The 14585-nt window shown below is 41.3% G+C and overlaps 1 protein-coding gene across 2 annotated transcripts in view; it reads left to right on the top strand.

The window, feature by feature from the left end:
* Window positions 1-330: 330 nt before the first annotated feature.
* The window catches only part of TGFA (transforming growth factor alpha), a 103284-nt gene continuing 89029 nt past the window's right edge, over window positions 331-14585 (top strand). The window contains exon 1 of one of the 2 annotated variants that reach the window (XM_003922647.4): window positions 331-649. In XM_003922647.4, the coding sequence (XP_003922696.1) occupies window positions 610-649 (40 nt within the window). In that variant the 5' untranslated portion in view covers window positions 331-609. The remainder of the gene's footprint in view (window positions 650-14585) is intronic. The other variant, XM_010333496.3, reaches the window with a different exon arrangement.

Raw genomic sequence — 14585 nt, forward strand, 5'->3', positions numbered from 1 at the left:
GCGGCCCCTCGGTGCAGGTAACGGGCGCCCGGGCGGCTCCGCTCCGCCGCCTAGAGCCTGGAAGCCGCCACTGCGGCCCGGGACGCTCCGGCCGCGCTGCCGGCGCCGACTCCGCACGCGGGGAGTCCGTGGCCGCACGGCGCTGGCAATCGGGGGCGGTGTCTCAAGTCAGGCGCTTCCTGCCTTTTCCCGGGCCCGGGTGCCCAGCTCGCGCCGCCAGGCTCCGGGATCCCAAGTCGCCCCGCCCAGCCCCGCCGCCCGCGCCCAGCTCGGTGCGCTCGGCGTCCCCGCCCCTTTCCCCAAACCCCCACCCTCTGTGCCCTCAGGGGTGCACCCCCGTTGGGGCGGGAAGGGTCAGCCGTGCCCCGGTCGCCGAGTGGCGAGGAGGTGACGGTAGCCGCCTCCCTATTTCCGCCCGGCGGGTAGCGCTGCAGGGCGAGTGCCAGCAGAGAGGCGCTCGGTCCTCCCTCCGCCCGCCCGCGCCGGGGGCAGGCCCTTCCTCGCCAGCGCCTTTTTCCCCCGCACCGCGGCGCCTCTCCGCCACTCGGGCACCGCAGGTAGGGCAGGAGGCTGCAGCGCCTGCTGCCCGCCCGCCGGCCCGCGCGTACAATGGTCCCCTCGGCTGGACAGCTCGCCCTGTTCGCGCTGGGTACGTACGCCGCCTGCGGCGCCCCCTGCGCCCCGCGACACCCTGCTTCCCCCCGGCCCCCCGAGTTCTCCTTTCCGGGGGTTTATGCGCCCGCCTGGGAGAGGGAAGAGAGGCGAATTGCCTCAATGGGTTGGCGCCTGGGAGGGAAGGGGAGTCATTAAGGATGACAAAGAGGAGACTGTCCGGACGAGCACCCAGGCTTACCGGGGAAAGTGGCTGCCTGGGCCGTGCGTGAGAACGCCTGGGAAGGGGAGGGAAGTGGAGTGTGAACGGGCTTGAACTTTAATCCGCCGCGGCTGTCTGCTCAGACACATGCCCACACCTACCTGCTTACCTGGCCGCCTCCAAGCCCGGGTCCGCCGGCGTCGCTGGCGTGTAGACCGGGCCGCCTCGGAACCGGGGCCGGCGTCTGACTCTCTGGCCGGGTATTGCCGGCGCCCCCTTGCCCACCCCCTAAGCCCCAGCGACCGGCCGAGGAGATGTTCGCGATCCGCAGAGGCGCCCTCAATCTCCTTTCAGAGCTCTTGAGTTTTGGGGTAGGTTTTGGATTTTTGTGCGGATTAATGGTTCTTTTAATTAATTTCCCTGGGAGAAGTGGTTTTGGTGTCAGCCGAGAGCAGGAGTGAAACCCTAGACCTTGCGCTGCCAGTTTACTTTGAGTTTGTTCTTGGAAACGAAGGAGGGATGGAGAAGGGGAGGGGAAGTGAAACCCCTCTCTGGGGTCGGGTCTGCGGAGCGGTGCGTTCTTCAGCGACGAAGTTCACTGGTCTGTCTGGGCGCGATGAGGGCGCAGCGCCGCGCGCCTCCTGGCCAGCTCTTTCCCCTTGTGCTGCCGGGTCTCTCTGGTGTTGAGGTAGCTGATTAACAGCGCAGGTGTCCCGGTTATTGCTACAGTCTTCCGGGAAGTGTTCGCTCGATATGCCCGGAGTTTAACCCTGGATAGCATGTGGCTCGCTACCGGGTGGTTAGAGTCTGTGGAAAGCCATGGAACTCCTCCCCCGAAATGCCCAGAGCCGCAGCCTCACCCAGCTCCGTGTACAACTTCGGGGGTTCGCGCCCCCCCTGCCCTGGAAACGCTGATTAAAAACGGCAGCAGAAGGGGAGGCATCCTCTAAGAGAAATACAAGGCAGCTGTGGAACCGGATGCTCCTAGCTACACCCTTACCTGAAACTCACCAGCAGGTGTCATGGGTATGGGGGTATGGGAAGCTTTTCCCCCACTTTTTTGAAGAATTACCTTTTTTGTTTGCATGTATTGACTGCTGCTCCGATTTCAATTTTAGAAAAAGCAATAAAATATTACTAATACAATGGAAGCTTCCTGGATATAATCCGTTGTAATGTTTTTGTAGATAATAGTAAGTAGTAGTAATAACAGCTGATGCTCTTCAGCACTTTACTCTGTGTCAGACACAGTTCCAAGTGCTTTACATTTGTTAATTCATGCAGTTTTCACACCCACCTGAGAGAAGGTATTAATATCATCCTCATTATATAGCAGAAGAAAGTAAAGCACACAGGGTCCACAGTAAGTAGTTGGACCAGGATTGTCAAAGAATGTGGAAGGAATGTGAATGTGAAATGTTACCTAACTTGTGGTCATTATAGTCCCATCTCTCAGTTTTGGGACTTTACCTTAAAGAGAGATTATATGGAATACCCTGGAACTTGGTGTTAAATTGGGTTTCCTTTTGAATTCCTGGGATCTCAAGGCGGTTATTTGGTAAAAATTAGAGGCAGGAAATGAGGAAGATAAGCACATTTGAGTAAGTGTTGGAAAGTTGTCCCTACACCCCACACTCCCATCAGAGTATACTTGCCCACGAAGACTGCATTTATTTATCATGTAATTTTTCTCCTTTGCCTGAATGAATGTTCTTTTCAGCTTGATCTTTGTTTTCTTCCTTAAGAAGATGATGTATAAACTTTAAAAGATTGATCACTATGTAAAAGCTGGCTCGCACAGTTCCAAAATGTGAGCAGTTGCAAACAGTGGAGGAAAAAAAGGCAGGAGTAATTTATGCCAATGAGGACTCCTTTTTATTTGTATGTCTTTAAAAGAAAAATCAGAGCCTTGAGTTCTGTACATTTACTAGAACTACTGCCTCCTACATACACCTTTACTTTGCACGTTTCCTCCAAAGCTGCTTTCCCCTCTGATTTTTCTTAAATAGTTGAGGGCAGTTCCAGGAGAATCAACCAGCGTTCCATTGCTACCCAAGATCTAGGAAACCTTTGCGGGGACAGTCTGAGAAGGAACTGGCTGTTGGGAGTCTCAGTTAATGTTTGATTACTTGGAACCTGAGCATTGATTAATGTTTCGAGTAAGCGAATGTGAAGACTGTTGCCCAAATGGCAACACTGGAAACATAACCCATGTTCCTGTGGTAGCTGCCTTCCCATGTCAGGTTTCCGTCACCGGCAGGCAGACCGCACAGGGGCTTGGCACTTCCAGTTGCATTTCCTCCTCTGTGTTCACCGAGCTACATGTGTGATCTTGGGCAAGTTACTTAGCTTTTCTGTGCCTTGTTTTTCTCACATCCAAAATGGGGATATTAATAGGGTTGTTGAATATATTTAATGTATGCAGAAGAGTGCCTGGTATGAGTAAGAGCTTAATCTTTTCAGCATCTCCATTGTTGTTACTTTGAGCCCCGTAGAATTTCAGACATCATTGCAGGTTATGTGAGTTGTATAACTGGGAGAGTTTGTAGGTTTTCATTGATCTCATCTCCATGCTATTTACCATTCCTTAGAAATATCACCCAACCTAAAAACCTACCTAGGAAATTTCTGATGAATGTTATTTGGCTGATGACAAATTCAAGCAAATGTGGAGGTTCTTTTAGACATCATGAATACTTTAATTTTGTATGCAAAGCATTTGTATCTCCTCTTTAATATTCAGTGATCAGTTGTTTGTTGAGGTTAGCACTGAGTTCCAGTTTTCTCATCTGTAAAGTGGGAATAATAAAACTGTTCAGCTCACAGGCGGTTGTAAGACTCAAATGAGATGGTAAATATGGAAGCTATTTATAAACTAAAAACAAGGACTGCACACAAAATGCAATTGATTTTATGATACAAAAATAGTTTTATAATCCAGAGATAAGCTTTATTATTTTTATTGCAACTCCCATAACTAAAGATTGAATGTGGACCTAAAGAAGGGTGTCACAGGACCCGAAGTAGCATTAAGGATGGGCAGAGGTGAAATAGATAACCTTCCCTGTTTAAGTCAAGACTGAGGGACCAGTACGGGAACTGAAATAAGACTTTTTTTTTTTTTTTCTCTATTACATGGACATGATGTCTTTCAGAGTAGACGGTCGAGGTTTTCCTAGGACACATGTTTTCCGTATTGGGCAGCTGTAATTAGGGAGTGTTCATTTAGAACGTGGCCGGTAAAGGTGTGCATGGAAGTCTTAGAGGCCAAGTTTTCCATATTTGCTTTTCCAACTTTTAAGCTCCTCAGGATAAAGTGATCTTTCTGTAAATACTCAATGTCCCCTGCAAAGGGGACTTTTCTTATAGGAATAAATGATGCTTCTTGTTACTGTTACTGTGGTAACATATGAAAAATAGATGCCTTTTCCATTAGGCCTATCTAAGGACCTTTTCAAAGTGTGTCTTGAACAAGGTCCTGCTCTTTGCACGGCCCTCTAAAAGGGATGGGCAATAGGAAGAGGAGATTTGGTTAAGGGAAATGAAAATGGCTTGTACACACTGAATTAGTCATCTTGTGCTTGGTGTCACACTCAAAATCTCTGTATTATCATCTACAGCTGGCCTTAAATCAGAATTACCTGGAGGGTTGTTTAAAATGGATTGCCAGGCCCCCTCTGCTGCAATTGTGATTCTGTGGGTGGGAGGTTTGCATGTCTAACGAGTTCCCAGGTGTGGCTTATATTGCTGGTGGAAAGAGGGCAGAAGGGACCCTGGGAGAACCACTGCTCTTCAGTCAGTTGCTGTTAGGGAAACTTCTGGCTGAACCAATTGCATTTTACCTAAAGTACATTCTGACGTTTGTAAATGCCACTGTGAATTTACAAGCTATGATTAAAGGACTGTCTAAGGCCTGTCTTGCTGACCGGGACAGAGTTGGCCCTCTTGCTGAGACCTTTTAATTGTAAGGGTTCTTGTTCTTTAGCCATGGAAAATGTTAATGATCCCATGTTAAGCTTAAGTTTTTAAGCTTACCGATGCTAATCATGTCACCTTTTCCTTTTTTCCCTTTGGATTGCCAAAAGCTGGCCATTGTTTTGCTGCCATTTCAAATATTTGTAATCACCTAATTAAAAGATATGAACATAGTTCTCTGCTGAAGAGCTAATATGTTTAAGATTGCACCGACATAGAGGAAGAGTGGGAGCCTTTTACGGTGGCTTTTGGTTTTGTTTAGCCTTTTCTTCCCCCTATGAAATGTCAAGTATAAAAATCTTTCATAGACTCAAGCCAGAAATCTAGACTACCAAAGCCATCTCTTAGAGGCACATTCCCCTTAGAATAACACTAAAAATCCAGGTAAAAACTGGGTAAAATGGTAAATTCTGTTAAAAGATTTGTTGTACTGTGTATGACTTCAGGAATAAATAGTGGCTACCTGGGCCTAGAAAAAGTTGGAAGTTGATTGAGATGGAATTGAATGTATTTGCTGGTGCTCTAAGTCAGAGGAAGCAAATTTGTTTCACATGAAGTTGCTCCCCTAGTCAGGTGAATTCTATCCCCAGCACTTCTGGCTTTAATTTTTGTTGCTGCTGTTGTCCCCTTACCGTGAAAGGCTTTCCATTCTCTATGCCTTCATGTTTGTACCCTTGAAGTAAGTATTTGCTGCTGGTTAGGGTTTCCTCAAGACGGAACCCCTTTATGCAACAAGCAGGCTGTCATTGCTTTGCCTGTTTTCATCTTGGAATGTGTTAACTTTTCTGGCTGGGAACCCTGGTAGCAGAGCCCTGGCCTTTCTATGTTCTGGTTTGGATTAATGTTGGTTGGTGCTGAACCTGGCTCCTCTACCAACTTGAGGGCTTCTTCCTCTTCATCTCTGTGTTTGGCACCTCTGAGCACAGGCCAAGCCTCAGCAGGGACCAGTAAGTATTTGATGACCTCTTGGGGACTCAGTGCAGGATACTCTGAGGTACTCAGTTGGCAAACACTTGGTGGTGTTAATGTTAATCCTGGAAAATTCTTTATTATGACAATCAAGGGTGGTTGCATAGAAAAGTCTTGCATCACTAATGCTGGTGGTCTTCAGAATGGTATTTTATTGTTTAAAAAAATAGATTGTAATTTAATGTCTTCACAATTGCAAAAACATTTTTCTCTAGAACACTTGGAAAATTAAGACAAGTATGAGAGTGTTTTACTGACCTATAATTCCACCACTGAAAGATAACTGATTAACATTTTGTTTTAGAATCTGATGGATCTGTTCTTTATAGTATATTATTATATAGATAGTATAATTATCTATTCTTTAAAAGCGTATATGAATTCCAGTGGGTTCACGCTGTTTAATGTACTTATTTTTGTAACTTAATCATTCATCACAGTTTTTGTTTGTTTTTGAGCTGGAGTCTCACTCTGTTGCCCAGGCTGGAGTGCAGTAGCACCATCTCAGCTCACTGCAAACTCTGCCTCCTGGGTTCAAGAGATTTCCAGCTAATTTTTGTGTTTTCTGTAGAAACAGGGTTTCTTCATGTTGGCTAGGCTGGTCTTGAACTCCTGACCTCAGGTAATCCACCTGCCTTAGCCTCCCAAAGTGCTGGGATTACAGGTGTGAGCCACCATGCCCAGCCAACAAACATTTTTTGTGTCATTAAGCATTCGTGTATAACATTACTAGTGGCTGGGAAATATTCCCTTGACTACATATAACGAATTTTGAAGCACTTTGACCATATGGATTTTTCCTATTTGTCACTATTATGAATAATCCACATTGTTGGTGGGAATATTAACTGATACAACTTTTTAAAAAGTCAGAATAGCTACAAATTTTAAGTGGGCATAACTTCTGAGTCATCAATTCCAGTTTTTTATATATCCTACATAAATACATGTTGATATGTGCAAAGAAATATGTAGAAGATGGTGACTGTTGAATTGTTTGTAAGAACAAGTTGCTAGTACCACACTCCTATAATTATTTAAGGAGATTTAAAAAATACATTATTTTTTCTATGTCAGTGCAATGATTTACTGTGTAGCTATTTAAAAGATTTCGCTATTAAAAGGTTTTCTGGCTAGGCAAGGTGGCTCACACCTGTAATCCCAGCCCTTTGGGGAGGCTGAGGCAGGCAGATCACTTGAGCCCAGGAGTTCAAGATCAGCCTGGGTAACATAGTGAGACTCTACCCCTGTGGCCAGATCAAAGATGGCAGAATAGGAACAGTTCCAGTCTGCAGCTCCCAGCAAGAGACTCTCCTGATCTTTGCAAGTAATAATAATAATAATAATTAGCAGAGTGTGGTAGCACATGCCTGTAGTCCCAGCTACTTGGGAGGCTGAGGTGAGAGTATCAGTGGAGCACTCACCTGTGACATCCAGGAGGTTGAGGTTGCAGTGAGTCATGATTGAGTCACTGCATTCCAGCCTGACCCTGTTTCAAAAAAAAAAAAAAAAAAGTTTTCACTGGGATGGGATGGAGGGAGGGAGCAAGTGTTGAAAAAGTACCTATTGGGCAGCATGCTTACTCCCTGGGTAACAATCATACCCCAAACCTCAGAATCACACAACATACCCATGTAACAAACCTGCACGTGTACCCCTGAATCTAAAAATAAAAGCTGACCTGACATTAAAAATAAAAGAAAAGTAAAAGAATGAAAGCTTTTCACAATACACTAAATTTAGAAGGGCAGGTTCCAGCACTATATGTATAATGTAGTGTCTTGCTCTGAATTGGTTAATTTTTTATAAGACTTTTCACAATACACTAAATTTAGAAGGGCAGGTTCCAGTACTATATGTATAATGTAGTGTCTTGCTCTGAATTGGTTAATTTTTTATAAGAAGTATATATTAAATTTATAGTGACTAAAGTCAAGGAAGATAAGTAATACAACAGACATTCTTGTACATAAATATTTTTCACATCTTTTAATATTTAGAATAAATTTCTAGAAATTGGCCTCTTTTCTCACTTTCTTGACTCTTCCCTAACACTGTAAGTTAGATTTAACATTTGCCAAGTTGATTGGAGAAAAATAATCTTGGCTTAGTTTTCATATTTAGTATTTGTTAGGGTCAGTAAATTTGTTGGCCATTTGTCATTTTGCTATTTGCATATTAATCTTTAAAACATTTTTCTTATTGATTGATTATCCTTTTCTTGGAGTTTTATAATAATACTTTATATGAAAAGAATAGTAATCCTTTTTCAGTCATATATTGCAAGTATTTTCCCCCATTTATTTTTTATCTCTTACTGTTTTGTTTATGGCATTTTAATGTATCTAAGGTTTTTATTTTTGTGTAGCAGAAACTATACATCTTTTTCCATTAGCTTTCTACCTTTACTTATATATTTAGGAAAACCTTTTCTTATTCCAAGATACAGCCAATATTTTCTTACTTTTTTTCTTATAATTCTTTAGTCATCTCATGTGTTATGAGGTATTAAAATATTTTATCTATAATTTTTCTAGGGTGTGTTGTGAGATGCAACTCATTTTCTTTTTTTTTCTTTTATTTTTTTATTTTATTTTATTTTTTTTTTGAGACGGAGTTTCGCTCTTGTCACCCAGGCTGGAGCGCAATGGCGCAATCTCGGCTCACCGCAACCTCCGCCTCCTGGGTTCAGGCAATTCTCCTGCCTCAGCCTCCTAAGTAGCTGGGATTACAGGCACGTGCCACCATGCCCAGCTAATTTTTTGTATTTTTAGTAGAGACGGGGTTTCACCATGTTGACCAGGATGGTCTCGATCTCTTGACATCGTGATCCACCCGCCTCAGCCTCCCAAAGTGCTGGGATTACAGGCTTGAGCCACCGCGCCCGGCCATTTTCATTTTTTGAAACAGTCAACCAGTTAGTGGTCTTCCATAAATACTATTTATGAAATAATCTACTCTTCCCCCTGTTGTTTGAAATTCCACTTTCATCATATGATAAATTCTGGGTTGTTTTTTTTTTTTAAGCAACTAAAATAGTTTCTTTGTAAAATGATAAGATCTGGGACATACTGTAGCATAGGAACTAAGCACACAGGACTTGGAATCTCATCAATTCTGGATTCAAATCTCAGTTCTGCCCTACTAGAAGTTTAATATGAGACACATTATGCTTTCTTCTTCTTCTTTTTAAAAGTCTCCCTTTAATTTTTTAAAATAATTTTTAATTCTTGTGGGTATGTAGTAGGTATGTAAATTTATAGGGTACATGAGATATTTTGATACATAGGCATCCAATATGTAATAATCACATCAGGGTAAATGGAGCATCTATGACCTCAAGCATTTATCCTCAAACAATCCAATTATACTCTTTTAGCTATTTTTAAATGTAAAATTAAATTATTATTGACTATAGTCCCCTGTTCTGCTATCAAATACTAGATCTTATTCTTTCTACTTTTTGCACCTTTAACCACCTCCACTCCCCCACACCTCCTTCTACCCTTTCCAACCTTTGGTAACCAGCAATTCTACTCTCTCTCCATGAGTTCAATTGTTTTAATTTTTAGCTGCCATGAATAAGTGAGAACATGTGAAGTTTGTCTTTCTGTGCCTGGTTTATTTTCATATGCTAAATTCTTAAGTATTGGAATCTGTTTATGGAATTTCAGTTTGGTTCCATTATATTGCATTTTTGCCCTTATTATGAATGTGTTCACTCATTCTACAAATATTTATTAAGCACCTATTCTGTGCTGGGACCACTTCTAGATGCTAGGGATTCAGCCAAGAATGAGATAGAGTTTCAGTTCTCATGGACTTCTGTTCTAGTGTGGAAGACATTTCCTCCTGCTATCTATTCTAGTTGGTTATTGCTGGTATATAAGTTTTTTTATCATACTTACGTCTTAATGAGTTTTATTTCTAATAGTCCTTCAGTTGATCCTCTTAGGTTTTCTAGGTAGATGATCATTTAAGCTTGTATAACTTTGCTTCCTTCCTTTTAATATTTTAATCTCTTATTATAGGTTCTAATATTTTATTAAATATTAAATTATTAATATTTCAATCTCATATTAAATATCTTATTTTAATTCCTTATTAAATATTAAATTATTAATATTTTAATCTCTTACAGTACAGACTAGAACTTTAAAGACATGGTTTCTTAAAAGACAGTAGATATTCTTGTATTTTTCATGGCTTTATGGATAATGTTTGTGCATTTAACAGTTAAGTATGAAGCTGAATTTTTTTAATATATGTACACATACACATATATTCTTTATGATGTTAAAACATGTTTTTCATCATAATTTGCTAAAGGAGTTGGCATTTTTGTTTCATTAGTCTTTTAAAGCAGGAGGCGATAATGTGTGGGTTTTTTTCCCCAAATGTTACAGTAATTCCATTTCTGATTTTGAGAGTAAATGACATTGTAATTTGTAGCTGAGGCTGCTAAGCAGCATCTTGATGCTTCATTAAACTTTAAAAAACTTTAAAAACCCCAGATACACTATTGTGTCTGTTAGATGCACAACCAATGCTTATGTGAGAGAATTTATTGTTGATTGCTTTTTGTTTCTTTTCTGTTGTGTTGTTAAGATCAGTACGTCTGGGTTAAAATATTAGACTGTTACGGTGAGACTGTATCTTCAGCTTGGGTTCCTTAGGGACTTTAATCTGAGTTTGAATGAGGTCAATAAAAATTCTCCTGGGCGCTGAGAGGATAGATGTGCCTTTACTCTTTTGTGTCATCTCTGGCCAGGTCTGAGGCATTCTCTTTGTCATTACTTTACTTCCAAGGCGCATCGGAGATTAACTGGCTAAACAGTTCAGGTAACAGAGTCACACAAAAGTGGCTGAAGCTGATAAACAAGAGGTTTGCAATTACACACTTTCCTCCCTTCCTTCTGCCAGTTCTTAGCAACTAACAAGGAAAACTCATATTTATGATACTTTTTTTGGTTGACAGAGCTTACGATCTGTAACTTCTGCCATGGCGGCAGCCCTGAAGAATTGGCGTATGAATTATGGTGGACATAACCTGTCTATCTTATTTGTCACTGAGCACAGTTGGAAATTTGGGTTGGAACCCTTCTCACCTTGGGTTGGTTTCTGGGTTTTAAGTTTTGCAATGGAGGAATGCATCATCAGGCCGGTCTGCATGCTGTACACACTCCCTACCAGCAAATTTAAACAATGACAGATGTTTTTTGCACATAGCAGACCTCGGGTGTTATAATTAGGGTTTCAGGGGATGAATCATAGGTCCCTGAACTGGAATGAAAGCAAGCCTGGGGCCTGAGCAGTTTTTAGGAATGTGAGGTAAACTCATAGATCACACAGATGGAGAATCCTTCTGGATTTGGACTCTCTCTGAATCCCATGAAGCACTCATCTCCCCCAACAAAAGAAACCCTCAAAACAAGCACACCCCTGTGCTGGCCACAGCACCAGCCACTTCTCATTCATTGAACGTGTGCATCCTCTGCTGCCGTCTCCCTGTGTGAGCTCTTCACCACATGCTCCTTTTCCACCAGCCTCGGTTAAATCCTGCACTTTGTTTTCCCAAAATGAAGCCGAAATCAGAATCTGCAAACAGGATATAAAAACACCCCCAAATTGACTCATCAGAGACATCCTCTTACTAGGTTTCACTAGCAGGTGTCCTACCAGCCTTCTTACTGGGCAAGGAAACAGATATTTATATAGTCACTTTTTTCCCTTCACAACTTTGCTAGACTCTGTTTTAAAATCTGCTTTTTGCTTACAGTGTATGGGGAAAATATTTCTGTGGCAAACATATATCTATAAACTATTAATTTTTTGTGGCTACAGTGTATTCTGTTATATAACTCTGCCATTTATTAATCCATCCCTTATTGATGGAGATATAGATTGCTTTAAATTTTTAAATATTCAAACCTGAAATGAAAATTCTTGCCGCTGAGTTAGTACCAGCATTTTAGAATTATTTTATATGGATGAATCGCCAGAAATTGACCACTAGGTCAAAAGTCTCCCACTTTTTTTTGTCTCTTAACATATTTTGACAACCCGCTCTCCAGAAAATCTGTACACATTTATAATTCTATTGTCTGTGTGAATGCCTATTTATTACCAAATTTGCTCATTGTGAATATTATAATTTTCTAGACTTTGCTAATTATCTTGGCAAAATGGTATCTCATTGTTTTAATTCATATTTCTTTGGTTTTCAGAAGATTGAATCCGGCTTCATGTTTGAGTATTTAAACTTATTTTCTTGTGAGTTACCTGTTTGTGTCCGTAGGCCATGTTTTGGGTAGGTTAGTGACTTTATTATGGATTTGTATGCAGTTTTTAAAAATACAAAGTATTTTGTCATTTTGCTGTTTAAATTTATGTGAGTTGTATTTGGGCTTATTAAAAGTGTGATTTTTGTTTTTAACCTTTAGGGACTACTTATGTATAATGCTTAGTCTTGGGGTAGAAAGGATTTTCTGTGACTCTATGATCTCTCATTTCCCCTCATACCTTTATGTAGTTACCTTCAAATCTAAATTTTAGATATTTGGGTATGTATTTTGGTGTAAGATGTGGGATAAACATCTAACAAATAATGACCCAGTTATTCTAACATCATTCATTGAACAGTGTATTCTCCACTCACTGATTTCAAATCCCACTTTGTCAGTTGATACATTCTTAGGAGCTCTTGGTCTGTCTGTCGAGTTTCTGTTCTGTCCCGTCAATCTGAGGATCATGGCTATAATGAACCACTCTTATGAGCTGGAATGTGTTATTGTACCAGAAAATTAAGGCAGAAAATATTCAGAACCAGGAAGATAAAGCGTATTACAATGGATACCCATCACTTCTAACCCTCATGATGAGACCTTGATGTCCCTCCTACCTAGGAGGTGCTGAAGAGAAGGATTACTTACCACATTTCTCTCCCTGGAGAGAAAGGCTAGTGGTTTATCTCATTCCCTTGCTTGCCCAGAGACTGGTGGACACTGGGTCTCATGGCAGTGAAAGGCAGCGTAAACCTGCTTATCCTCTCTCCTGTTGTGTCTGGAACTTTGTGCTCTGCAAGAATTGGGCCAGGTCATGAGGCAGGCCTGCAATCTTCCACATTCTAGTGAACTCTGAGACTGTATTTTCGTGTCCCCTTCTCAAATGGGAGTACTAGTGTGGAGTATGCCATAGCATATGTGGAAACCACAGACCACACCTGGCATGGGAACAACTAGAGAATGAAAAAGGAACTTAACTGGCAAGTCATAACATTGTTTTCTATGTTAAAACAAACTCAGATATGTTAATGAATAGAACGCAAGGCTGAAATATCAAAGTTGTCTGGGTGCAGTGGCTCACGCCTGTAATCCCAGCACTTTGGGAGGCCGAGGTGGGCAGATCACTTGACGTCAGGAGTTCAAGAGCAGCCTGGCCAATATGGCGAAACCCCAACTCTACTAAAAATATAAAAATTAGCTGGGCATGGTGGCAGGCACCTGTAATCCCAGCTACCTGGAGGCTGGGACAGGAGAATTGCTTGAACCTGGGAGGAAGAGCTTGCAGGAAAAAAAAAAAAAAAAAGAAATATCAAAGAATTATCAAAGTTAATTTTTAGGATAAAAGATAAGACTTTATGTAAATAGTGATTTTTTTTTCTTCCATTGGATTGCTTCAGGCTGTGTTCCCAAATTAGAGGGATTGGTATGAGTTCCCTCTCTTTGCCATTTTATGGGGGTTTTGATGGAAAAGTTTGAGAAGTATAGGCAGACCTCAGAGATACTGGAGGCACAAATCCAGGCCACCACAATAAAGCAGATATCAAAATAAAGTGAGTTACATTAACTTTTTGGTTTTCCAGTGCATATTAAAGTTATGTTACACTCTACCGTGTTCTATTAAGTGTGCAATAGCATTGTGTCTCAACAAATTACATACCTTAATTAAAAATACTTTATTGTTAAAAATGCTAACAATTATCTAAGCCTTCAGAAAAGCATAGTCTTTATTGGTGGAGGATCTCACCTTGATGATGTTGGCTGCTGACTGATCAGGGTGGTGGTTGCTGAAGTTTAGGGCAGCTGGGGCAATTTCTTAAAATAAAACAACAATGAAATTAGCCATGTCAATTGACTCTTCCTTTCACGAAAGATTTTTCTGTGACATGTGATTCTGTTTGATAGCATTCTACTCATAGTAGAACTTTCAAATTGAAGTCAGTCCTCTCAAACCCTGCCACTGCCTTACCAACTTAGTTGATGGAATATTCTAGGTCCTGTGTTGTCATTTCCACAATTTTCACAGCATCTTCTCCAGGAATAGATTCCCAAGGTTCACCACATTTTCACCGGGAGTAGATTCCATCTCAGGAAACTACTTTCTTTGTTCATCCATAAGAAATAACTCTACATCCATTCAAATTTTATTGAGATTGCAGTAATTCAATCACATCTTCAGGCTTTACTTCCAGTTCCAGTTGTCTTGCTACTCCTGCCACAGCTGTAGTGACTTCCTCCACTGAAGTCTCAAACCCCTCAAAATCAGTCATCAAGATTGGAATCAGCTTCTTCCAAACTCCTATTAATGTTGACATTTCTACCTACTCCCATGAATTACAAATGTTCTAATGACATCTAGAATGGTGAATCATTTCCAGAAGATTTTTAGTTTGCTTTACGCAGACCCATCAGAGGAATCACAAATCTGTAGCAGCTATAGCATTACAAAACGTAGGTCTTAAGACTTGAATTTTGAAATTGCTGTTGAATCTATGGGCTTGCATAGTGAATGTTGTGTTAGCAGTCATGAAAACAACTTTAGTCTC

This window comes from Saimiri boliviensis, chromosome 1 (genome assembly GCF_048565385.1).
Source record: "Saimiri boliviensis isolate mSaiBol1 chromosome 1, mSaiBol1.pri, whole genome shotgun sequence".
Lineage (NCBI taxonomy): Eukaryota > Metazoa > Chordata > Mammalia > Primates > Cebidae > Saimiri > Saimiri boliviensis.